We start from the raw sequence: 26219 nt of genomic DNA, 5'->3' as shown, positions 1-26219 counted from the left end.
GACACGCTGATCACATCAGGCCCCGCGAGTCCTCCACCTTAGAAACCTCGAGGAATGAAAGGGCGCATTCTTCTATGCTGCCGGCGACTGCTTCTCCAGACATTGGAATGGAAACAACAATTAACGAAAGGCTAACTAAAAACAAGAATTCGGCAGCAGTACCATTACCTACACCGCAGTCACCTACAAATGTACAAATTTCTCCAAATTCACCTTCACAGCATTCGAAGTTATACTCCTCACCTGCTCCGGTCTCCACTCCTGTGCCATTTGCTCCGCGTCGAAGTAATCGACGTATACAGGCACCCCGCCGTCTGATCAACGAGATGTAGATGGGGAGGAATGTTGTAACCTTCTTTTCCATATTCCATTATTTGAAATATACTTCGAACACATTGTCATTTTTACCATCTATCATTATTATATTTTATGCTATGTCTTGAAAACATTGTTTTATTATAGTAATAACGTGTTTTGGGCGACGTCGATTATTTACCATTCTGTCTACAGGATCGGGCATGGGTATGTTGTGAGCTAGACGGTAATTATATAGTAACTAACGTATGTGTATTATCTATGTACATAGCATCATAGTGATTTTGATAGAATGTACAAGGCAGGTGACTATAGTTTATTCTATAAGACAGATTGGAAACAATACTGGCAACAAAGATAGGTGGTAGATGTGGTTTTTAGGTACGTTATTGTTGATTATTGTTTGACCTACTATTTGACAAACGTTTTCTGAGTTGTATATAATTTAAGAAAGTATAAGATAAACTCGCGCCCGTAATTATCGTAATCTACGGATCGAAAGTTTGCCACGATTGTAACATTACAATTGACTACATAATTTTATGAGAAAACTCTTAGTATCATAAAATACCTTATGGACATTGTTTTCCATTCATGTTAGCAAAATAGTTTATTTTAATTTCAGCTTTCGGTCTTCAACGTTATAGATTGGTAGTAAATTATATATAATATAATAATAGTAAATAGTAAATAAGAGAGAGAGAGAGGAGATAAAGAGTTAGAGTATTCTTTATTATACTACACCATAAAAATAAACAATACGAAACAGAGAAGCATTGAAATGATCATTTAGATTTTTCAATTAATATTCAAATAATCATTTCAAATAATCATTTATTTTAAAAGTTCTGCAATGTTGTTGAGTTTTAACCTATATCATAGACAACCAACCTTTCATAGAAGTAAATGCGTCAAACATTACAAAAAGACTATCTATGACTTATCTACATTGAGGGAACTTCGCGTGTGTGAATGTCGATGAATTATTTTTAAATTTAACATTTATATTTAGATTTCTAAAAATTCTTACATTTCGTATTTTGTACTTAGTAAGAGAAGCGCACGTTCTAAACGTGCTACTACACCGGCGCGATACAAATGCGGAAACATGTGTTTTGATGTGAACATCAAGTCTTAAAGTGACAACAAATCGTGATTTTTTTCGTTTGTTCTGTGATTTGTGGTCATCAAGAAGTTATAGAACCGTGTTCTACATAAAAATGTTTTGCTAAAAGTGTCGTGGAAAAAGATGTTAAATAGTGATTTCCGGCAATGACGAAGTTTTACTAAAACTAGGCGTGTTCTTGACGTTCCGGACCAGGTATGGCGAATTCCGGAATGGGGGGTTCCTTCGACCCTAATGACATGAGCAGGTCGGTATCGTAAAATACGAGTCTAAAATTAAATTCTAACATCCAAAACTTATCAAAAGTGTTTCATAACAAAACCAAAGCAGTCGTACGTGGCTGCTGAACTTCTGGTGATAAGCGGGCGACAGCAATGCCAAGGCGCATCTACTTAATAAATTACCACTACAGGAAGTTAATTTATGAGAATAACAATGCCAACATAAATTGGTAATGTATCAACAGAACTTAAATTTGTTTCCCCGCTACGTAATCTTAATCATTTTGTTCTTCTTTTCATTAACTGCCATGGAGATCAGTTCTGACAGGGACAGGGTTGAATCATGCTTGCAATAATCCACTTGTGCTTCTGTTTTTATAATAGATAGGGTATCAGATATTTTTCAATGTTACTATCAGTAACAAAAAATACTTTTATCAATGTTTATATCGCACATACAGTACTATAAAGTCATATATGTGATTTTTGTTAACACTGAACTGAGTATGAGAAAATACATTTTTTAGTTAATAGTTATGGTGAGACGAGAGAGATGTTTGCATTTACTGATGAAGTTTGTAGTTTAAATATTATTATTTTATTTTTATAGCCTAGCAGAACTATATAAGAATTATATAGTAAGATGTCGAATTTTCCAACGTTTCTCCTGAAAAATAACAGGAATGATCATGGTTGTATACTCTTCGCATATACGAGTCTTACTGTGTTACTTATAATATTTGCTATGTGTATGTGCTATAATTCTCATGTTGTATTTGTTATTTTAGTTATGTGTTATTTGTTCTACACACACTCATCACTTTTTATTATTATTCTCATTATCCTCTCGCAGGTCTGCTGGAAGAGATTTCTCAAAGAAATAAGCAGTGCCTTTGTACATAATTTTCCTATTACTCTGTACTGTGTCTTGTTTTCTGTGTGTACATAAATACATAAATAAAATAAATAAATAAATAGGTGATTTGCATAAGTGACGTTATCGCACCGTATGTGCGATATGAGACAAGAAAATATTTCTAGCTAGTTTTTGTTTAAAGTGTCTCTATACTTTGATGTACTTGGCTGTATGTTCATATGGAGGAAACTTAAATATTTATTTTTTAAGAAATGTTGAAATGTATGTTATTGATTTGGGTAGTATAAAGTTTTTCAAATAGCAAAATGAAATATGTAAGCAGTTCACAAATTGACATGATAACTGTTGGTAAATTATGTAAATTAAAACCGTTTGTTGATGTTTAATTATGTTTAGTGTAAAGTTTTTTTATGATTAACAATGTTTAATGAAACATTATTAATTAATTATTTTTAATGGAACTTTAACTTAATTTGAAATTGGTAGTATGATGAAGCTTGAGCACTAATAGGCAAAAGCATTTAGCTTATTTTTCAAATGAGCTCTTTATTTATCGGTGAAGGAGAGCTATAATTGCTGCTTTTGGAACCTCTATGGAGGTGCGATGTCATGTAACATCAGTTGTGGCTTAAATCAAAGTTTTAAAAAAAACTTTTGTTCTCTGTTGTAAGAGTAACTGATAATTAATAGATTAACCTTCGTTCGTAATATCAACATGAAAACAAGCATAGTTTACTTAAACTCAGATAAAGTTTAGATGTTTTTAAATTTTTTGAATTTCATTAAAAAAATATTATCTTTTATTAGGTTTATACATACACTGATTGTGTTCATTCTAAATTCGACAGTTGAATTATTTTCAGAAAAAAAAATACATAATTAAATGTGAACTGAATTTTTAGCTGCATTTTATAAAGTTTATATCTACGCTTTTGTGCTGTTTTGAAAAAAATAGATTGAACCGTAAATTGCTAGTGTTAGCAAAGTCGTCAGGTTAGAGCCCTGTGAGCTCACCTACTAGTTCTGTGAATCTAGTGTAACTGTTTCGAAGTTATTAGAATAGGTAGGGAAAAAATCTACAAGATTTACAAACAAACTGGACACAAGTTGGGAATGGCTATTTAGCTGTCTGTTTATTGTATTGTAATCAGAAGTCAGCAAAGGTTTGCATTCTCAAATATTGTAATTAAGAATACATTTTATTAAGGGGTTCCACAATTGATGAGTATTTTTTTTTTTACGTAAATTGATTGTACCCCATACATAAAATAGTGGTAAGTTTGAATAAAAATTTGTTCTTTATAAAGCTCAGAAGTTAGAAGAAGAAATTGTTCAGAGCACTTAGTTGAGTGCTAGGAGCTGGCCTATTGTAGTGTGACTATTGCATAGCATAGAATCCTCGAATACATAGATTTAAAATTATTACATTAGACCTAAAATTTTTGAGATTGATACATCTTTCTATTATTATATCCAAAATTTAAATATAATAACAAGTATCAGATGTCCCATTTGTTGTGAAGCTTTTTATATAATCTACATGATAAAGGTTTTTGTTGATTGTCCAAAAAAAATCCCAAAAATGCTTAAAAAACTTATCATATAGTGGAACCCCTTAAGTAATCATAAATTTAGTCAGAAACTACTGAGGGATCACTTCATTTGACCAGTTTAGGGGAAAATCAACAGGTGAAGTAAGGTACTTCATACTGTTTTTTGAACACACTGAATGCCCTAGATCAGTGGTGCACAGTTTGTTCAATTGCCACCCCTTCAGTAGAGAAAAATTTTGGCGACCCCTAGTTAGGGAGGGAGTGGTCTATTACGAACTACTAAATTGACCAAAAATAGAAATTGGTCACGACTCCCGACAATCCACTGCCGGCCCCCACAGCAGTTGCGAGTCCCATGTTGTACACCACTGCCCTAGGTGTGGGTGTCTCAAGATATGTAGGTGATGTTAGCATGCATGCATGCATAGCAAGATGTCTATGAACTCAGATAATGACTATACTGGATAAGTCAAAAGCTTATGTGGTATTGAATGTAATGAAGTTAATTTCAAATTCATCTTGAAGTTGAAATTGTGCATAAACACTAGTCTCGGTTTATAGTTCTAGAACAATTCTTGTATATTTCTGTTGACCTGTTTTACCCATTGTCCCATTTTACATCAGTTTAATAGTGCTTTAATGTAATCATGTACACTACTAGTGTGAAGCTTTTGATCCATACACTGGAGTTTATGCTTTGTTATTACGACACTTGTAAATATTATACTTATGGAAAAGTAATGTATTTTCAAATATTTTAACTATTCAATGAAGATATTGAGATTTTAATCTTTTGGACAGTTAGTGTTCTATGTTTGAGCATATATAGTGAGATTGTCATGTCAAATTTATTGTAAATTGTCTAATTTACTAGCTTATGAATATCTATTTTATTCAACATGACTGAATTAGTGTGTAAATGAGAGTTTTATAGTTGAGTCTTTCTTGTGTAATTCAGCGTGACTGCTCATACAGTAGCTAGCTATCAGAGACATATTTTTGGTTCTTCCACATTTTGTCATATTCGTTCCTATCAATAACTGTGAAGTCCTCCTATGAGAATGTTCTAGTAGTAGTAACTATAGAATTAGACCGAAAAAGTTTGGGCTAGTGAGTCGCAGGAGTTTTTTAAAAACACGAGAGGACATGTTTTTCCACATATCCTACTAACTACATATTATGTCGATATGGAATAAAAAATATAATTTCATTTTCTTTTACAGCTGGTACTTTCACGGCATGACGCGGAAAGAAGCTACAGATCTGCTCCTTAATGAGACTGAGAGTGGTGTGTTTCTGGTCAGGGATTCGAAGTCCATTGTTGGAAACTACGTTCTATGCGTCAAGTAAGTCAGACACATCCAATTGTGATTCATAGAAACGAAGCAACTAGTCTAACAATCTCCATGATCAGGACTCAAGTTTTCAGCGTCTATTGTACCAGCTTCTTGGCAGTCACCCAACTTTTTAAATAGTACAATGACTTAAATGTCTTTCATTTCTTTAATTATATTTCAAATGATTTATTCGTTTTTATGTATGTTTCAAGTGGACTTTATCATATTATCAACATTTTGTATTGTAGTGAAGTGAAATACATATTTAAATATGATGGGAATTATTGTGATTCATTTTTGACTAGTGTTGCATGGAAATGTATTTGTTTTGTTTCTGGTGCTGGTATATATGCAAAATTTAAATTTTTTACATGTTTCACTCTATTACACTATGTTAGTCCTTCATCGTTTATAGGCACGTGTTATGTATGTATTTACTTGAAAAAAATAGTCTCTCTGGAGGATCTGAACACCGGTAGAGTCGCAACACTCGTCGGGAGACCTCTGGGACCAATGTTAATTTGTTAATCATGGGTAACAGATTTTTCATAAGTGTAGGTGGATAGTGCACAACCCATCTGGTGCTAATCGGACACTGGAGCCGATTAAGGTTAAATTATAATATGGCTTGTAATCACAAGTTGCATATCCCACCGCAGCCTATTCGAGTCCCTCCTATAAGCTGTACCCTGACCGTATAAGAAGTGTTTATTAAATAATATGAAATAAGTAATTTTCAAGTAACGTGCAAACTCTAAAGGAAATTCTATGATGTCGCGAACAGATATGAGTAATAAAAAAAAGCAAGAGTGGTCCAGCCGTTCGAGTTTTAGCGAGACTTACGAACAGCAATTAATTTTTATATATAACTAGTCAGGTCATAAGTATTGTCACACAGTAAAAATTTTTCTTTTAGAATGCTGACCACAAAAAAGTTTATTGAATTCGAATTTCGAACTGTTCATGAAAATAAAAATGTATACTTTTAGAATTTTACTCATTTTTATATATGTAGTGGACGCTTAAAGAAGACCGTGTTGCAGTTATTGCGTTGCATCGTTGCGGTTACGCGCCAATTCAAATTTTTAACATACTGAAAAATTTGAATATAACCAAAAGATTCGTTTATCGTACCATCAAACGATACAATGAAGACTCTAGTGTAGATGACAGGTCAAGAAGTGGTCGCCCTCGGTCTTTTAGGACTCCAGCAGTGATAAAAGCTGTGAAGGCGCGAATTCAAAGAAATCCCAAACGTAAGCAGAAACTGTTGGCCCTTCAGATGGGGTTAAGCAGAACCACGGTGAAAAGGGTGTTAAATGAAGACTTAGGGCTTCGGGCATATCGAAGAAAAACAGGACATCGTTTGAATGCTCGTCTAATGGACCTGAGACTGAACAGATGCCGCGCTTTGTTGAAGCGGTACGCAGGAAAAAAATATCGGGAAATTCTTTTTTCGGATGAAAAAATTTTTACCGTAGAAGAGAGCTACAACAAACAAAATGATAAGGTGTACGCACACAGTAGTGAAGAAGCGAGCAACCGTATTCCGCGTGTCCAACGAGGTCATTTTCCATCCTCGCTCATGGTATGGTTGGGAGTTTCTTATTGGGGCTTAACAGAAGTACATTTTTGTGAGAAAGGTGTAAAAACGAATGCAGTTGTGTATCAAAATACAGTCCTGACGAACCTTGTGGAACCTGTTTCTCATACAATGTTCAATAACAGGCACTGGGTATTCCAACAAAATTCGGCGCCAGCTCATAGAGCAAAGAGCACACAAGACTGGCTGGCGGCGCGTGAAATCGACTTCATCCGGCACGAAGACTGGCCCTCCTCCAGTCCAGATTTGAATCCGTTATATTACAAGATATGGCAACACTTGGAGGAAAAGGCGTGCTCAAAGCCTCATCCCAATTTGGAGTCACTCAAGACATCCTTGATTAAGGCAGCCGCCGATATTGACATGGACCTCGTTCGTGCTGCGATAGACGACTGGCCGCGCAGATTGAAAGCTGTATTCAAAATCACGGAGGTCATTTTGAATAAACTTTAGTGTCATAAGAATCTATGTTTTGTTAAGTTCATTTTGGTATATGAATGGTTACATAATGAATAAACTTGTTTCAATTATTTTACATTAAACATGTGACAGAATTTATGACCTGACTAGGTATAGATATCAAGCTACTCAAAACACAACCTTATCACCTCAACATCTAGTTTTATTTACAATTCAACAGAGAAGCAGGTCGGGTGTCAAACTATATAATCGATCGCATCGTTTCACCTGACGGCTCTGTGCTCTTCCGCATCGGAGACCAGGTGTTCGTGGACATGGCGGCGCTGCTGTCGTTCTACCGCGTCCACTACTTGGACACGACGGCGCTGGTGAGGCCCTACGCGAGGACGGCCATCGCTCACCAGCCTCCGCAGCAAAACCAGACCCTAGAGATAGTTATCGCGAAGTTCGATTTCGCTGGCAACGTGAGTAATTTTTTTTTCAGTTTTTACTAGCCTCTTCTTTTTCTTCTTTACTTTTTGGCTCCGGCACGGTTTGCACATTAGCCAGCGTCAATTTCGCCGTTTCAATTATTTACAATTTATGAATAATAAAAAACGATGGAAACTAATCGCGATATAATATAAATGATTAAAAGCGAATTAAATTTACAAAAAAATTAACATGATATATGATGAAATACAATCTCAGTAAAATGGTGGTCATTTACTGAGACTTTTTGAAGGATCTCGAGAAGCTACGTCCAGTGGCTTTGTTTTATTTTCCCACATTTGTGAACTTTCACAGATACTAAACGGTTAAATAAACCACCGTTATTACGCATTTAATCCTGAAGAACCACTTTAAAGACTAAATAAAACAAATCACACAACTTCACTCCTCGCGTTCCCGCCAAAAAGTCTTTTTTTTTATTTATTTTTTATTGCTTAGATTAAAGTCTTTACTAGCCTCATGCGTAATAATAGTAAAAGCTTAGTAACAGACCAGAGATTATCATGGTGTAATGGGTACTGGAGCCCATAGACATCCACAATGTAAATGCAATTATTGCTTCACGGCAGAAATAAGCAGGGTGGTGGTACTCACCCGCGCGGACTCACAAGAGGTCCTACCACCAGTAATGTTGATGATGTTATGAGTACTCTTCCACCTTGCCAGTTTTGTATCCACATGGCTATGGCATGTATTTCTTAAAAAAGGTGTGAAATTCTTTCCTCAGTTGTAGGCAGCGAAACGTTTAAGTCTGTTATTGCTAATTCTCATGAACGACCTAACTATTCGTCATAAACAGCGTCGTATTTTCATTCTTATTGTCCAAAATTGTTCGGAACTCGAAAAATGCTCAATATCTTGAGCATATTGTTAGCGCCACTCAAGTTTTTGCCAGATTCTCTTTTATGTTTCTATCGTATATCCCATGGTCGAGTGCCCGTGCTCAACAGTGGGTTGAAAAGTACATTCTTCCAGGATTCAAACTGCTCCTGTCCTGAATCTCGTCAATATGGGTTCAGTGGTTTTGGCTTAAAAAGAGAGTTACTTTCATATTGATGATATAACTTTTAATAGAATTTACACTAAAAATTCAAACATCCGATTTTATGGTAACAACGTCTATATTGTGCTCTAATTTAATCTCTGTCTACGTCTGAAAACTATATAAAAAGCCTTTCTCTAGTCCCAGAGATGTGCGCTAACAAAAAAAAAACAAAAAAAAATAATTAAAAAATAACTCTGGCTAATGTATCTTCTTTAGTTACCCCCTTGCTATTTTGATTAATTTTCAATAATAAAGAAACGAACACCTATATTGGATAATACTGTTTTGTCCCATGTATTGATTTGTAGAAAAAGTAATACCTAACAAATTATGTGCACGTACGTGCCAAATCTTGAGACTTTTTGCCTGACATCCCTGTAACAAGCGCTAATTTCATTGTACGAAAATCTAGAGCTAACTAAACCCATTTAAACTGGCCGCCCTAATTTTAATATTATTCACGATCTAGAAATTTCCGGCAGCAGAATGTCGTAAATATAATATTCAGGTCTCCATAATATTCTATTCTTAGAATATGGTTCATATGTCCAGTAGCAGACATTTTTTGTTGTGCACTGTACACATGGCTATTTCTACGTACCAAAAAACTCGCGAATGAGCTTCGCTCGGTGCTTTCGCAGCGTAATGATAGCCTTTCATAAGAAAAGCTTAAATAATGTTTAGTTTGTCTGTACTGTATTCGAGGGTAGAAAAAAGAACAATACTTTTTTAGAGGATTATTCTCTCCTGGGCTATCCAGATTACACTTGGACTCCTGCGTTACGTCTACTTACCAAGGAAACAATGAGATGGAGATTTACTGGTTAATGAGAGGTTTCGATAATTCGATGCCTCAATGGCCTGAATGATAAGACCGTCCGTGTATTCATGGCGACCGATTCCTTAGTGCCAGGGTCTAAATTTCGCACTGGGATTAACCTTTGTGATGTGTGGGCTGTGGTCTGGTGGCAGATCCGTAAAATGGAAAATAAAGGTGATTACTGAAGTTACTCTGGCTAATGGGTAATAAATTATAAGGTTAATTTCCATTTGTATTATACCTTTAAGAGAGAAAAAATTTATTATTATTGTGTATTAAACACTGCCACGCCTGGGAAGACGGCAGGACACACTCCGGCGAGGTGGGCAACAATCGGCCGGAGCGTTAGGGACTATTGGGAGAGAAACCGGCGAACTATACGGGCATTGTCGAGCAAGACTGCTTTTTGCATTTGGGCCACCACCGACTTTTTATTGAGACCAAGCCTCTCGAGATGTTTTGAGAGGCTTTTAGGGACCAAACCATTCACCGACACAACTACCGGGATTATTTCTGTAGATACCACCCTCCACATATCGGTCACCTCGTGCGCCAGGTCCAAATATTTGGTCTTTTTATCTGCCTCGGCCCGCACGAGGTTCTCGTCGTAGGGGATGGTGATATCCACCAGAAATACCCGAGACTCCGTCTGGTCCATCAGCACGATATCAGGCTTATTCGCAAGAATAGTCCTGTCCGTAATGATGGGCCGGTCCCAGTAGAGCTTGGCACGGTCGTTTTCGAGTACAGCGTCCGGCTGGTACTTATAATACGGTAGCCTCTGTTCGATGAGGCCATACTTAAGGGCGAGCTCTTGGTGGAGGATTCTGGCTGCTTGGTTATGTCTGTGCAAGTACTCAGTGTTAGCAAGCATAGAACAACCAGAGGTGACATGTCTGAGGGATTCACCCGGTCGGCGGCATAATCGACAGATGTCAGCTGTCCCATCCCTCAGAATGTGCTTCCTATAGTTGTTCGTCCTGATAACCTGATCCTGTATTGCACAGACAAAACCCTCGGTTTCCCCAAAGAGGTCACCGAATCGCAGCCAGTGCACGGAGGCTTCTTTGTCCACGTGGGGCTCATGCAGTGCCTGAAAGAAGCGTCCGTGCAGCTCTTTCCCTTTCCATATGGCCTCACGGTCAGAGGTACTGAGTACCGCCGGTGATTGCCACCCGTCTCTGGCCAGGGCTAGCGGGGTCAGTCCTTTGTCGCATTCCATGACCTCTCTGTGCATCACACTGTCAGCCCTCGATAGGAAATATTTCCTGAGACTGCACACCCCACTGTTGTGCATGACCTTGGCGCTAAGTAGGCCCCGGCCACCACATTTCCGCGGAATGTACAATCTCATTACCGAGGACTTCGGGTGAAGCATCCTATGGAGGGTCATAATTGAGCGGACTTTTCTATCCAGGGCATCCAGTTCGGTCTGAGTCCACCTGAGCACGCCGAAGGTATACAACAGGACGGGCATCGCCCAGCCGTTAAACGCCTTTGTCTTATTCACGCCCGACAAAAGGCTCTTACACACTTTTGTCAAACGTTCATAAAACAAGTCGCATGCAGCCTGTTTGACGACCGCCACGTCAATACCTAAATTTTGCGACATGCCCAGGTACCGGTATGTTTCTCCCTCGGAGAGTGCCCGAAGGTTTATCCCATCGGATACAGGTAAACGATCCGATGAGACTATACTCCCTCTCTCTACATGGAGAACCGCACACTTGTCGACTCCCAGCCTCATCCTAATGCGACTACTGAAATCACAAGTGATGTCAAGCAGTCGCCTGAGGCCTGCAGCATGAGGAGCGTACAACTTGAGGTCATCCATGTAGAACAAGTGGGACACCTTCAAGCCCCCCCTTCGAAACTGAAAGCCTGTCCTCGAAGCCTCCAGTAATGAACTGAGAGGATTCAGGGCCAGGCAAAACCACAATGGACTCAGACAATCACCCTGAAATATACCCCGATTCACCTTTATTCGGTCTTCTACAGCCGACAGCCGCACACCGGATAGACTAAGCATTGTGCTCCATTGCCCCATACAGGCACCGAGGAAGTCTCGAACTGTATCGTCTATCTTATACAGCTCGAGGACCCTCTTCAGCCATGTATGGGGGACCGAGTCAAATGCCTTTTTATAATCTATCCACGCGGCAGAGAAATTTCGTCGGTTGCGTTTGACCTGCTGGCCAGATACCGCGTCGATCAAGAGGAGTTCCTTAGTACCGCGGCTACCACGCCTACACCCGTTCTGGGCACCAGACAGTACTCGACAGCTGTCTATGTGGTGTGAGATCTTAGTTTCCAGAACGGATGTCAGTGTCTTATAGGTGGTAGGAAGACACGTTATTGGCCGGTACTGTTCCGGATCCGCGGTACTTTCCGATTTTGGAATGAGGTGAGTGATCCCAGTAGTGAGGAAGTCGGGGAGCACTTTTGTATCTATGGCTTCCTGGAACTGTCTGGCGAGGGTTTCGTGACAAGCCCGGAAACTTTTTAGCCAGTAAAGCTGCAGTCCGTCGCAGCCTGGAGACTTCCAGTGTGAAGAACTACAGACTGCAGCCTTAATATCACCTTTGCTGATAGTTACCGGGCTCATCGGTGGTATGCCCGCACACGAGTCCTCAATGACCTGCATCCAGGAGCCCTCCACATGCTCCACAGGTCTTGACCACAAGTTGCGCCAGAATGTGACCATCTCCTGTCCAGCTGGACGTTCAGTGACGGCGCTAACATTGGCCTGTTCTAGGGACCTGTAGAACTTCCTCTGATCACTCACGAAGAGGCGATTCTGGCGATACCTTTGAACTCGTTCCGAGTACCGCCGGATGCGCTTGCTCCAAGCAGCCACCTTCTGCTTCAGGAGGTCTATGCGATCTGCCAGCTGTTGTGCATTTGGCACTGCAGGGCCTAAGCCACACCCCGCAAACGCAATTCTGACAAACCGCAAGACTCTCGGCCTCGTGTTGCCCGTCCTGAAGCTAATCAGTTTGCCGATAAGGACTCTAGCGTCACTGATACGACGTTCAATTCTGCGCTTCCAAGCAGGCTCGGCATCTCTCACACGCTGAGCGTCGGCAGCTGTCACCTGCCGATTTGGCTGGAGCTTGGCGCCAATACACCGACATACTGCCATTGCGGCGCCAAACAGGATTGAATTCGTATCAGTGAGGCTGCTGCTGCTCTCCAAATATGGAAGCAGCATCTCGTTAACGGCCTCAACGACATTCCGATTGTGGTGACTCTGAGCTATTCTGGGGATCCGGGGTCTCGCGTCGAGAGGCATCTCACGCACTTCCAAAATCGCCTCTTCAAGAATCCTCTTGATCTGCTCGTTGTCCTGGGAAGCTATTCCGTCCGCCCCTCCGTCAGCAGCCAATGGTTGATAACCAGTGTCTACCGCACCGCCGACATTTAAGTCCTGCATAGATGCGATAGATACACGTCCTTCAGCTGGTGCAAGAGAGGAGGCCGGAACAGCCTCGAGTCGTAGTTGTTCGAGTTCGTTTGCGCTGAAGATGTTAGAGCGCATTATGAAACGAACTCGGTCGGCTAGGTTCTGGTCTGTAATGTGTGTCAGCGATGGCTCAAGCGCTTGAAAATTACGAAGCAGTCTTGCTCGACGCCCTGTGCCGCCTGTTTCTCCCCCCACAGCCCCAAAGTGGGCGCGCATGACATTGGAATTTTGTTCACGAGTCCATCGCATGCGCCGCCCTCCACCGAGTGCGGGTGCCTGTTGCGGAGTCCTTGTGGACTCTGCAGGCACCAAGCCTCCCGGTGGTGATGATGATGGGGGTTCGACCCGCTGAAGTGGTCTTAACGAGTCAGATCTTTTGTTTCTGTTATAGGTTTTACTCATCGTTGGGCTTTTATGTGGGGTCTAACAGTCGCTGCAGACAGAGCCCCATATCTGCAGAAGGCTAGAATACAGTGGAGGGTCGCCAGTTACTCCAAGGGGACCGTTCACGACCTAGACTTAGCGCCCTAGGCCATGCAGCCGCTCGGCACGGTGCCTTACACCTTCGGCTAGCGCTGGTTGCTTGCGCGGATGGAACAACCATCTCATATTGATTGTTTCACCCGCGGGCGATGGGGTCACCACTTCCCTACGCCATATATTATTATTATTATATTATTATTATTATATTAATTAAAATATTGAAATGGAAGTTGTAATGGTCTTAAAAAAATGGGTAAAGGAAACGTCTGTCGTAGTCCTAGAAGCCAGAAATGGCTCTAATGTCACGATTTATAAAGTGGAGAGTTAATCATGTAATATTATTAATCCAGTAATTCGTGTGTGATTATCATATTTCACACTGAAATAGAAACGTGACTATAAAAACTAATATTGCAACATGGTGTTGAGGTGGGCTGCGAATGAGTTTCGTAAATGAGGCAGGGGTAACACAGGGCGGGCTCTGGTTCCAGGACGCAGACGACCTCCCGTTCCGGCGCGGCGAGAAGCTGGCGGTGGTGAGTCGCGACGAGGAGCAGTGGTGGACCGCGCGCAACGTGCACGGCCGCACCGGCTCCATCCCCGTGCCCTACGTGCAGAGGGTCAGTTCCTCCCTAGCTAGTGTTGTTACATCTATACTTCACTACATAGTATAAAACAAAGCCGCTTTCTCTGTCCCTATATCCTTATGCTTAAATCTTTAAAACTACGCAACGGATTTTGATGCGGTTTTTTTTAATAGATAGAGAGATTAAAGAGGAAGGTTTATATGTATAATAACATCCATTAAATAGTGGAGATATCAATAATAAATTACAGTTTACGAAGCGAAGCGAGGGGCGGGTCGCTAGTAATATTATAAAGCTGAAGAGTTTGTTTGTTTGAACGCGCTAATCTCAGGAACTATTGGTTCGATTTGAAAAATTCATTCAGTTTTAGATAGCCCATTTATTGAGGAAGGCTATAGGCTATATAACATCACGGTAAGACCGATATAAGTGAAGCACCAATAAAGAATGTTTCAAAATAGTGATTTAAATAGCTCCTTAACATTCTATAATTCAAAAATATTTTCACTTTCTACGTAAATGAAGTGGGAGGTAAAATTTAGCGTAATGCCAAAGTAACTATTCCACGCGGACGGAGTCGCGGGCAAAAGCTAGTCGTTAAATAAAGGATATGGCCCTCGGGTTTGCATTACAATCTCCAGGTTTACGCGCTGTTAAGTGGTTATCAGAACAAAACTCGTGGCCTTAAACACGTCATTACGGATCCTCCCGATCCAATAACGGTGCTTTTAGGTAACTCAAACACCGGAGATCGTTCTAAATAAATTAACCCACAGACACAGCCCACTGAGTTACTCGCCGGATCTTCTCATTGGGTCGCGTTTCCGATCCGGTGGTAGATTCTGCGAAGCACGGCTCTTGCTAGGGCCATTGTTAGTAACACACCCGGTTTGAGCCCCGTGAGCTGTCCTACACGCCAGGGTAAAGCTGAAATAGCTTCCCAAGGCTATCAGCAAAGGTCACCACCGCGTGAATATTGTGTTACATTTTGAGTCTGAAGATTTAAGTATCATTTGTATGGCACGTTCTCGGCTATTATGACTGACTCGGTGGAGCAGTAATTAGCGCTCCAGACTATTGTGCCGAGAGTGGTGGGTTCGATTCCCACATTGGGGCCGAATGAGCGTGGGTGATTTGTTCCCCGTTATTTATTTATGGCAACGAATGTGTACCACCTTTGGTCTCAAACATCTTTATTCACATTTAGGGTTGTCACTAATAAATAAAAGTTGTATTGTTCACGCTAGACAGAAAAACACTAGCTACATGAGTTTGTTGGTGTAGATGGCGGACATGTCTGCGGAGTCCCTGGAGGCCCCGGCCCCGCCCGTCAACAAGAACTCCCACCTCACCAACATGGAGGTAACGGCATCTCATTTATATTGTTCTATATAGATTATTTGTGAAGCAAACCGTTGACACGAAGTATCGCAGGTCGTCGTGGCCTAAAGGATAAGACGTCCGGTACATTTGTATGTAGCGATGCACCGGTGTTCGAATCCCGCAGGCGGGTACCAATTTTTCTAATGAAATACATAATTAACAAATGTTCACGATTGACTTCCGCGGTGAAGGAATAACATCGTGTAATAAAAATCAAACCCGCAAAATTATAATTTGCGTAATTACTGGTGGTAGGACCTCTTGTGAGTCCGCGCGAGTAGGTACCACCGCCCTGCCTATTTTTACCGTGAAGCAGTAATGCGTTTCGGTTTGAAGGGCGGGGTAGCTTTTGAAACTATACTTGAGACCTTAGAACTCATATCTCAAGGTGGGTGGCGCGTTTACGTTGTAGATGTCTATGGGCTCCAGTAATCATTTAACACCAGGTGGGCTGTGAGCTCGTCTATCTATCTAAGCCATTAAAAAAAAATAGAGCCATATTTGCACTTTGAGTATTTTAGCAACAGTCCGGCAGCCGAGTGTAATATCGCGTTGTTGTCCAGCGCAAGCTGCCCGCCCTGGCGCGCGTGCGGCAGGCCCGGGTGCCCAACGCCTACGACAAGACGGCCCTCAAACTTGAGGAAGGAGACATCATTAAGGTGAGGTCCCCTGTCGCCCCCCGCCGCCCCCTCACTGTCCCCCGCACAGCGCTCTGCACCGCTCGGTAGATGTTTCTTGTTTAAAAAAGCAAATAGAATTAGCGTAGAAAGTGTTAGATGTGGTTCAATTTGTGGGGACTGGGCTCTGGAGGTGAGGGGCTATATTAAAACACTGACTTCATGGTTAATACATATTACAAACACTACACTATTATACATTTACAATGTTTTATGTTTATAAACCCTAGAATGTTTCCGCGATGTGTGTCCGCGTCTAGATGAGAAGTACTTTTTCATAACCGAAGATAAGCATCTGTTTTAACATTTAAATAAACTTCACATGTGACAAGTGTTGTCTGCCATTACTTACATATTCAATGTCCAACAGAAAAAAGAAGTAATATGTAGCAACCATATAAATTTAACGTTAAAAGAAGAGGCACTACTCAATAATGACGTCACTGTTCACATTCGCCCCAAAACTCCTAAACCTGCCGTTTGATTCTAATGCCTAATAATCTAAGTTTGTGTACCGAGACATTACATTTCGTTGACGACTCCACGAATCAGATCAGCGCTTCTGGCAGCTAACATCTTCGAGCAGGAAGAGAGACCCCCTCCCTCTCCCCCTACGGTACTGCGGTAGTCCGGGACAATTCACATACCCAATCCTGTAGACCGTATGGTAAACAGTCGACGTCGCCCAAAACACGTCATTACGGATCTTCCCGATCTATTAAAGGTGCTTTTAGGTACTACAAGCACCGGTCATCGGAATTGACCCATAGACACAGCCCACTGAGTTTCTCGCCAGATCTTCTCAGTGGCTCGATCCGGTGGTAGATTCTGTGAAGCACTGCTCTTGTTAGGGTCAGTGTTAGCATCACTCTGGTTTGTGCCCCGTCAGCTCACCTACTAGTTAAGGTTACGCTGAAATAGGCTCTCAAGGCTATTAACTTAGGTATGTTAAAAAAAAGGCAAGTCAACCAGAGAGACAATCTGAGCGTGCGGCTTGCTCGTTGCGCAGGTCACAAAGATCAACATCAACGGGCAGTGGGTCGGGGAACTGAACGGCCGGACCGGACACTTCCCCTTCACATACGTCGAGTTCCTGGACGAGAACACGCCCAGCTAGACGCCACCCCCCCAACCCCCCGACACCTCCCCGGGACGCGTTTATTTCCAAACATATAAACCCGTTTTTAATACTTTATTGGTATTAGTTTATTATACAATAGAAATAAATACGCGCCTTTATTAGAATGGAATTGATTAGTGAAACTACATCGAATTTTTGTAAACTTTACACTTATTCAATCAAACACCGTCGCGTCGATACGTGCCTGTTTGTTGCAGAAATTTTATTGAGAAATGTAAAATTCGAAATTTCATTATAATTTCTTAAATTGGAACAATACTTGTACCATAACGGTTGGAATAATTAATAACCTGTGAAATATTATTTTGTTATTGCGTATTAATTGCACAGGCGTTGTACGCGTTCTATACTATGCATAATGACGTATGCATGTGGTGTGCACCCTCATGTGGATATATGAAAAGATAGGATAAATATATAACATATAAATAACAAAGTAGACGAATTAATTTGAATAAATTACTAAATTCGTATTGAAGATGTCGCTAACCTAAAATAAAATAATACTACCATGTTATTATACATTATATATTCCATGAAAATATAGGCACATGGCTACGTGCCCCTCATCATTGTACGACACATCCTAAAGTTACTAACATAATTATTAACAAATTGAACTGGTATAAAATGTGTTTAATGGCAACCCTGGCGGCCACCACTCCTCTCCCGCTGCCGATTGCACTACTCTTGTAAATTAAACTCAATTGTAAGCGTCGGAGGCCACAGCCGCGCCGCGCCCCCGGACAGTCCGGGGTGGACGCGAGCACCCCCCTGCGACACCCTCCCCCGGGATACGCAGTGGTCCCATGAGTCTAGGCTTGTACTTGTGTCGTTGCCAAATTAACTCGTCGACTTCCTTAAGTATTTCGAACTAACACTTATTCGTCGCGTATGTAAATATTAGTTATAAAACAGCGTTCGTTTTGATTTATTAAATAATAATATCAAAAGTAACGCAAGAAGCTCTTCCATGAAAATATGTAGTCACTAGTTCATGAGGACCCGGAGACGGCCGGCCCCAGCCGAAACGCTTTTGAGGTCCTCATGAATAAACACATAGAAATATTTTTATAATAATTGCTAACGCAAAATGTATACAATGTATTATGTATTAATTAATTATTTAGTTATTTTAATTACGTCTTCGTTTGTAAGCTCCAATCATTACCACTCGTATAGACGGTCGCCGTGGCGTACTAACAAGTGACGTCACTGAGTTGTCTACAGAAGCAGGTGTATGTTGTGTGTTATGTACCGAGTAAGTTGCTCGTGATATGAAAAGCTGGCTCGCTTTTACGTTTCGACAAGCTACTTTATAACTAACTTTGTTTTAATCAAAAAAGTTCGAGTGTCGCTGTTCGAAATCAGAAAATAATGCCAAAAATGGATGTGGTATACAAATTCCAAAATTTAAAAAAAAAACACGACTTCGCGGTAACGGCGAGAACGAGTAATATCGTTTTTAAGATATGAATTTCTTTGTCATTTTGCATCTAGTTTCGACGCTGGTATCAGAAAAAAAAACTTAACCCTTTGACTAACACGTAGGTCACCGGTGGAAATAGATTCGTCTTTCCCAGTCCACTAGGTATTCCGCACCTTAATAACAAGATCGAACCCATGCATCAGCCCGCTGAGTTTCTCGCCGGATCTTCTCAGCGGGTCGCGATTCGGATCCGGTAGTAGATTCATTCGCGAAGCAGTTGCTCTGAGTTGTAATTCCACCCCTCCTGGCTGAGCCTTTGCTCGCCCACCTGTCCTGGTGGAACTGGAAAGGCCGCTGGGCCACCAGTAACCCTTCAATCATAAAGAAAACAAGATCGAAAAGACAAATCGACATAATTACTTCAGTACGCCGCGTAGGTACACAGCAGTCAAATGGTTAATGGTATTATGTGACCGTTATATGTATTTGAGTTTCCTTAAACTATTACTGGTGGTAGGACCTCTTGTGAGTCCGCGCGGGTGGATGCCATCACCCTGCCTATTTCTGCCGTGAAGCAGTAATGCGTTTCGGTTTGAAGGGTGGGGCAGCCGTTGTAACTATACTTGAGATCTTAGAACTTATATCTCAAGGTGGGTGGCGCATTTACGTTGTGGATGTCTATGGGCTCCAGTAACCACTTAACACCAGGTGGGCTGTGAGCTCGTCCACCCATCTAAGCAATAAAAAAAAATTTAAAAAAAATTCGTATGCTTAATACAGCTGAAGAAACTTAAAACCATGCTCACATATACACAACTTACAATCTTACGTCGAAGTATTTAATGAAATAGCTGAGAAACTATCGAAGGCATATATCTGTGTGAGACATTAAATAATTGACCGACTCAAATTGTAGAACCAGTTTTGTGGACAGGGAACTTTACTAATATGCGAAAACCTGATCTGCAGTGAACCATAGGAAGATGGAGTAAAGAGACTCCTAAATAAATAATACCGGATTAATTATTTTCATATCCAATAAAACTAAAGAATTTTAACGTTAAAGTTCTTCATGGTATTTACACTATAATTATGTTTAATAATTAATTTAATTGAAGCTAGCGCTTGTTTTGAGGCCTTTTTACAATCGCCAATTGTAACAAAGTCATGTTCATATTGAACAGTTAATTTGACTTTATTAATGGAACAAGTTATTGGCGGGAGTCGTTAATGTTTGTCGATTGTAAAGAAGTTGTTTTTAACGTACCAAATGTTATCATTGTAAAAAAATCATTTTTATTTTAGTCTATGGATATAATGAGATTACCTGTCTATGTATAGTATGTAAGTAGTACATCTGTAAAACAATTTTTAAATCGTCATTATTATTAATATTATAATTTTATTAAGTTATCTGTATCTTTTTTGATAATAAATTTTAAGAACGTATTTTTTCTTTTTCTTTCTCTAATCTGAAGATTCTTTCTCTTGGCTCTATTTTCTGTTTAAAAACTTTTGTACGAATAAAGCTCGACTTAACACACGCAATTGAAAGTGTAACGTACATCTGAAATTAAGATGAGAATCCTATTTGAAGGATAAAAAAATACGTCTGGTACTTTTTCGAGCCAGTCAGGAGTCTAATACGCAGTTCTTGTCATTACCAACTCATGTCATTACGGATCCTCCCGATCCATTAAATGTGCTTTTAGGTACCACAAGCACCGGTCGCCGTCCTCGTCGAACCCGTCGCTTGCGACGCAGGGCTCGACTCGGTGGTAGATTCTGCGATGCACTGCTCTTGCTAGGACCAGTGTTAGCATCACTCCGGTTTGAGCCCCGCGACCTCACCTACACGTTGAAATAGAAGCTGAAATAGCCTCCCAAGGTTATCAGCATAGGTTGGTAAAAAAATACCAACTAATGAAAGTGGTGAATGAAACAAACACTAAAAACAGAAACAGAAAAAATCCACCCCTATGCTAAGTTGCAATGGATATACTGCTGGAGATATAACCCAAGGAGAGTTGATGTTAGGCAGGCGTTCCTATGCAGCATGATAGGATACACTGCGCTGACCTCTTATGATTTGGGACCTGTGTGCTTAGTGCGATTTCTTTAACGCTCTCGATAGCGTAACAGTTAATTCAAATTTGTATGGAGTTAGAACGTTTGCCGCTAGGGGCGCTGTTCCGACTGCATACAAATTTGAGTTAACTTTACGCTATCGAGAACGTTAAAAAAGTCACACTAAGCACACAGGACAAGAAGAAACTGGTGAAAAGCTTTTTAGAACGAATTGTAACAGATAACGATTATACAATGTTTGTCCCACCCTTCAAACTGGAATAAATACTGCTGTTTGTTTAGACAGGTTACAAAAGCTTTGAATATATAGTTACATTCGTTTTTGTTCTCCCTACCTAAAAACACTGCTTGACAAGGGATCTTTTTAGGAAGCTTAGTGTGACGCAGCATGCTATCGATAGGTCTATGCTTGGTATTTCTCTATGAGACCGAATCAGAAATGAGGAGATCCATAAAAGAACCAAAGTTGCTGACGTAGCCCATAGGATTAGAAAGCTGAAATGGCAGTGGGCAGGCCATATAGGGCGAAGGTCGGACGGCCAATGGGACAAAGATCCTCGAGTGGAGACCACGTGCTAGTAAGCGTAGTGAGGGACTACCAGATGTCACGTCACGTTGGATCAAGGTGGTATAGGACCGGCCGCACGGGAAATCAGTTGGAGAGACCTACATTCAGCAGTGAACAATGGACGCCGAGATGATGATGATGTTGACCTAATCGCTGATAGCCTTAAGAGACTATTCATGCTTCACTGGTTTGGAAGGTAAGTTTACAGGGCTCAACCTGGGAGAACTTACTAATCGCAACCTACTGAGAAGGTCCAGTGAAAAAGTTAGCAGGTTGTGTCTATGGGTTATAGGTTGCATGTCAAACCGTTCAAGACGTTTGATGAGAATAGTGGCCAGTGCTATTAAAGTTTAAGTCACACACACAAAAAAAATATAAATCAAAGACATTGTGTAACTAAAATATATATGTATGTATTTCAAGATCTTTAACATACAGTTGAATAATAGATGTTGTCTGCATCCATCTTCTGTTTAAGCTGTTACTTTCTTAATAAACTAATTTAAATTTATTAGGCACTAGTATTCTGATTGTAAATCTATGTATATTCCTTAAGAATCACATTTAGCGAGTATAATAATAAAAAATGTTTGTGATCAATTCACGGCTTGGTATATTTGCAGGTTAGCATTCAAAAGTTTAAATAGATGAGATGTAATTGAATTTTTTTTTTTTTCTTATACTGATTCCTCTGATAATGTAAGAAATATCTTAACAATACAATCTGCCGTGTTATATTTTGTTTAAAAAAAGAATAATTTCAAATTCAAAGAAATAGTATTTATCAATATGAACATAGTTAAATTATTCTAAATCTGTATTCATTCATCCCAGCTTACAATCTTGCAGTCATTCCAGACATACTGGCCTCTTACAGAGTCTGGAGCATCCAGTGCTAGAAACAGAGGAGCTGATGCACCTTCATCGATGGTTAGTACACCTTTGTGGGAGGTCATGTCAGTATCTACATAGCCTGGATGTACTGCATTCACTTTAATATCTAAAAAAATGGAAAGAGATGAAGAAATGTATTATTTAAAAAAAAAACTGAGTATCACACCACCATTGGGGCTTTTTCTGCCACAAGCAGTTGTTTATTCTGGACCGAAGGTGAAATAACAGTTTTACAAGATAATTGAGACTGACTTGAGGTAAAAGGATTGGGAGAAGGTAATGGATACGGTTATCCGCTACTAACACAAAAAAGAGGGCATTAACAAATGAAGACATATTGTATATGTACTTGCTTGTATATTACATGCATTTGTTTCTCTTTATGTTTCATTATGATAGCCTGCATTATTTGTGTACTGTGTATTTTTTTTATTGCTTAGATGGGTGGACGAGCTTACAGCCCACCTGGTGCTAAGTGGTTACTGGAGCCCATAGACATCTACAACGTAAATGCACCACCCACCTTGAGATATAAGTTCTAAAGTCTCAGTATAGTTAGCTGTTGCATTGTGTTGTGTAACATCACATCATTATTTAAAATTCAATTAATAAAGAAATTTCAGTTAACATTTTAGATATAATAAAATTTATATTTAAAGAGAAAATTGCTTAAGATAAACAGAATGCATATTGACTTCCAAAATTGTTGCACGTAGTGACAGTAGTTTTGATTGAGGCATCCACAAATAGGTCGGGATAAGCACAGGCTTCCTACATAGTCACTAATTAGCACAAAATTCAGCTTACCTCTGTCAGAAAGCATTCTCTGCTGAACCTTGGTAAGAGCAGTGACTCCTACTTTAGACACAGCATATGAAGAATTACCCCACTCTTCAGCTTGAATACCTTGCTTCGCATCATCCACATACTTTTGCATGAGGGCAGTCAGTTCTGGCAAGGTCAGTTTGGGGTCTTTGAGTTTATTCCTCAAATTTTCACTTGGAATTCTGCTAAGGTGACCGGCACTACTGGACACGTTAATAACCCTCCCACCATTTTTAACTATGGGGAACAGTATCTCACAAGTTGATCTTAACGAAAAGAAATTAACGTACAAAGTTTGTTCGGCTTGTACTGCGACCGGTTCTGTTGCGTTCTGTTTAAATGCTATGGCTGCATTATTTATCAAAATATCAATTCCTTCATATTTGTTTTTTATGTAATCCCGAAAACATTCCACGCTTTTCTTGTTTGTTATATCAAGTTGGTGGTAGCTCGGGTTTAAGCCTTCGTTTTTCAAAGTTTCCACTGCTATTTTCCCACGCTCTTCGTCACGCGATGTCAAATAAACAGTTCCGTTGAAGCGTTTGCAGAGTCCTCGGACAATTGCGAAACCTATGCCTTTATTAGCTCCAGTTACGACAGCAACTTTAGTGGACATTTTTTTCCATAAATTTACTTTATTTAAATCTTTAAAAAACAAATTCGCTTTGACAGTTGACACCATTTAATCACTTAATCACTTTTAAAACCTTTTCAAATATTTCTTACAAACTGAGTAAAAGAAACCTAACACATACAGCCACGATTTTACATCACAACGTCAAAAGCAATTTAGCGTAATGTAATTATAAATCAATGGATAATGGAAATTTCAGGATCTGCACTGTACACACACCATTTGTTCTTTGGAGTCTCACAATTTAAGAGTGCATTCAACAAAAAATATATTAATATTCAAATAAAACACGAAATATAGTCTTAAAAATATATTTATAAAATAGTACACTAAGATAATGTGTAATATCCCTAATTAGTTTGTGTATGTGTTATCCCTTAAATGCATAAAGTAGTAAAACTGCAACATACCATTCAAACGACCATAAAATTATTAGTATGAGTTCAATGCATGCTGTTGCAGGATTATTACTATCATGGTGATATATTTAATCGAGTGGCAACACACTTTTTTTCTTCACGACTGTCAAATTTAAATTGACATTGACAAATCAAAGCCGATCGTAATTTTGGAGCGGATGAAAATTGTGTATTTGCTTTGCAGTGTAATTATTTGGTTTTCGAAGGTACGTTCAAACAAAATTAGTTATTTTACGTAATAATTCATCTTCTTTTCAGTACAATTTATAAGTTATAAAAAAAACTTTTGGTGTGTTCGGAAATTTTGTTTATTTTGTTGTTGTAAATCTGCAACAATATGCATTTACTAGAAAATGTCCCTGTTTAGTTACTAACTATCACTTTTATTGGTTTTCAGATGCCATACTTGAATCAAAAGCAAATAGAAGAGTATTTAGCTCTAATAAATGATGGAGAGATTTCGGAAGATGATCTTGAGGACTCGGATACAGAAGGTAATGAGAATTTTTATGAAAATGGAGACGATTTGCTTCACGATCTTGAGAGTCCATTAGAAGAGGAAAATGATGACCCCGATAATGATCCATTCATGGCAGGAGACCCGCCATTGATAAATGAAGCTACAGCAAATGATCAAGTGCCACAGGTTCCATTCCCCTCAACAAGTCAAGCTAGTCGCCGAGCAACTATGAGAGGACTCGTATGGAAGGTAAAAAAAATTGGTTTGAATTCTGACCAGACAGCTTTTCATGGAGACACTACATACCCACCTGAACTGAAGGATGAGGCTACTACTGGTACTCCCTATAGTATTTTTTCACATTTTATTACATCAGAAATAGTTCAAAGGATTGTGGATAACTGAAGCCAATTCATCAGTTCTAAACCTATGTAACTATAGACTGGAACTAGCTGAGGTATTAGCCAAAGTAAATAACTCATTTGAACTCTGCAACAAAAGAGGAAGGCCAAGTACCAGCAACAGTGTTGAAATGGAAATACAAGCAAAAAAAAGGAGAGGACCAGCTCAACATATTCCTCCTAAGGACATAAGGACTGATAATGTTGGTCACTGGCCTGGTAATTGTGTTCGCAGCAGATGCAAAATGCCTGGATGCAAGGGATACACGCAAAACAGGTGTGAGAAGTGTGGAGTAGCTCTTTGTCTTACCACAACCAAAAATTGTTTTAAAAATTTTCATATGTAGTTATTGTCTAGTGAGTGCATAGTGTTGTAGTTCTGCAACAAATGGTTTTTAATAAAAATAGCTATGAAAATAAAAAAAAATATTTTTTTATATTTTTTATATATTTTATATATAATAAAAAAAAATATTTTTTTTATTATTTTTCCCTAAATCAGCATATTCATGGCTCCAAAATATATATTTTCTCGGTCAAAAAATAAAATCATGCATTTAAGGGTTAAAGGTGAAAATTTAATATGAATTTTCAAGGAAAGCTTACAAAGTTATCGTTGTATTAAAATTATAAATTAAAACATATTTAAATTCCTAGTTTTTAAGTTTTAAACAGCTACTATTAACTGATGTTAATCGTATTTGTATATATCTTAGAACCAGAGAACAAGGTGATAGGCGATTACAGATAAAAATTTACTTTTTGACAAATGAACAGTTTGAACAAAACATAAAAAAATATGTATATATATTTTTCTAAATGTATTACAAAATAATAGAAATATTACATTTAAGGACGGCATCAAGATATTCAAGTCTTAAATACATTTACAGTCTACAGCATTTCTTTAAAACCTCTAAGGTCACAGAAGATTTAGAGCCTCTAAACATAATTTTTA

The 26219-nt window shown here is 39.4% G+C and overlaps 3 protein-coding genes across 3 annotated transcripts; 2 read left to right on the top strand and 1 right to left on the bottom strand.

Annotated features, from left to right (window-relative positions):
- Positions 1-1187: 1187 nt before the first annotated feature.
- On the top strand, positions 1188-20419 carry Crk (Crk proto-oncogene, adaptor protein). The gene is made up of 7 exons (XM_028186045.2): positions 1188-1688; positions 5316-5438; positions 7673-7916; positions 14247-14375; positions 15627-15704; positions 16289-16384; positions 17412-20419. The coding sequence occupies exons 1-7, from the start codon at positions 1639-1641 to the stop codon at positions 17517-17519; spliced, it is 828 nt and encodes a 275-aa protein (XP_028041846.1). The 5' UTR covers positions 1188-1638; the 3' UTR covers positions 17520-20419.
- A 1597-nt stretch (positions 20420-22016) lies between these two features.
- Positions 22017-24154, bottom strand: LOC114251689 (carbonyl reductase [NADPH] 1). The gene is made up of 2 exons (XM_089739373.1): positions 23330-24154; positions 22017-22628 (listed from the first exon to the last, which is right to left on the bottom strand). Exons 1-2 carry the CDS (start codon positions 24027-24029, stop codon positions 22450-22452), a joined length of 879 nt encoding a protein of 292 aa, XP_089595499.1. The 5' UTR covers positions 24030-24154; the 3' UTR covers positions 22017-22449.
- Positions 24155-24476: 322 nt separating this feature from the next.
- On the top strand, positions 24477-25688 carry LOC149499447 (uncharacterized). The gene is made up of 2 exons (XM_089739374.1): positions 24477-24606; positions 24798-25688. Exons 1-2 carry the CDS (start codon positions 24559-24561, stop codon positions 25263-25265), a joined length of 516 nt encoding a protein of 171 aa, XP_089595500.1. The 5' UTR covers positions 24477-24558; the 3' UTR covers positions 25266-25688.
- The last annotated feature ends 531 nt before the right edge of the window (positions 25689-26219 follow it).

This window comes from Bombyx mandarina, chromosome A1 (genome assembly GCF_030267445.1).
Source record: "Bombyx mandarina strain Sakado chromosome A1, ASM3026744v2".
In the NCBI taxonomy this organism is placed as follows: Eukaryota; Metazoa; Arthropoda; class Insecta; order Lepidoptera; family Bombycidae; genus Bombyx; species Bombyx mandarina.
The sequence above is the reverse complement of the archived record's forward strand: the minus strand, read 5'-3'. Positions and strand labels throughout refer to the sequence as shown.

Coding starts and splice junctions, on each gene's coding strand:
- Crk (XM_028186045.2), top strand. CDS start 1,639: ATGGCGAATTCCGGAATGGGGGGTTCCTTCGACCCTAATGACATGAGC. Junction 1,689..5,315: donor GACCCTAATGACATGAGCAG/GTCGGTATCGTA, acceptor TTTCTTTTACAG/CTGGTACTTTCACGGCATGA. Junction 7,917..14,246: donor AGTTCGATTTCGCTGGCAAC/GTGAGTAATTTT, acceptor CTCTGGTTCCAG/GACGCAGACGACCTCCCGTT.
- LOC114251689 (XM_089739373.1), bottom strand. CDS start 24,029: ATGGTGTCAACTGTCAAAGCGAATTTGTTTTTTAAAGATTTAAATAAA. Junction 22,629..23,329: donor GAGAATGCTTTCTGACAGAG/GTAAGCTGAATT, acceptor CCATTTTTTTAG/ATATTAAAGTGAATGCAGTA.
- LOC149499447 (XM_089739374.1), top strand. CDS start 24,559: ATGAAAATTGTGTATTTGCTTTGCAGTGTAATTATTTGGTTTTCGAAG. Junction 24,607..24,797: donor TAATTATTTGGTTTTCGAAG/GTACGTTCAAAC, acceptor ATTGGTTTTCAG/ATGCCATACTTGAATCAAAA.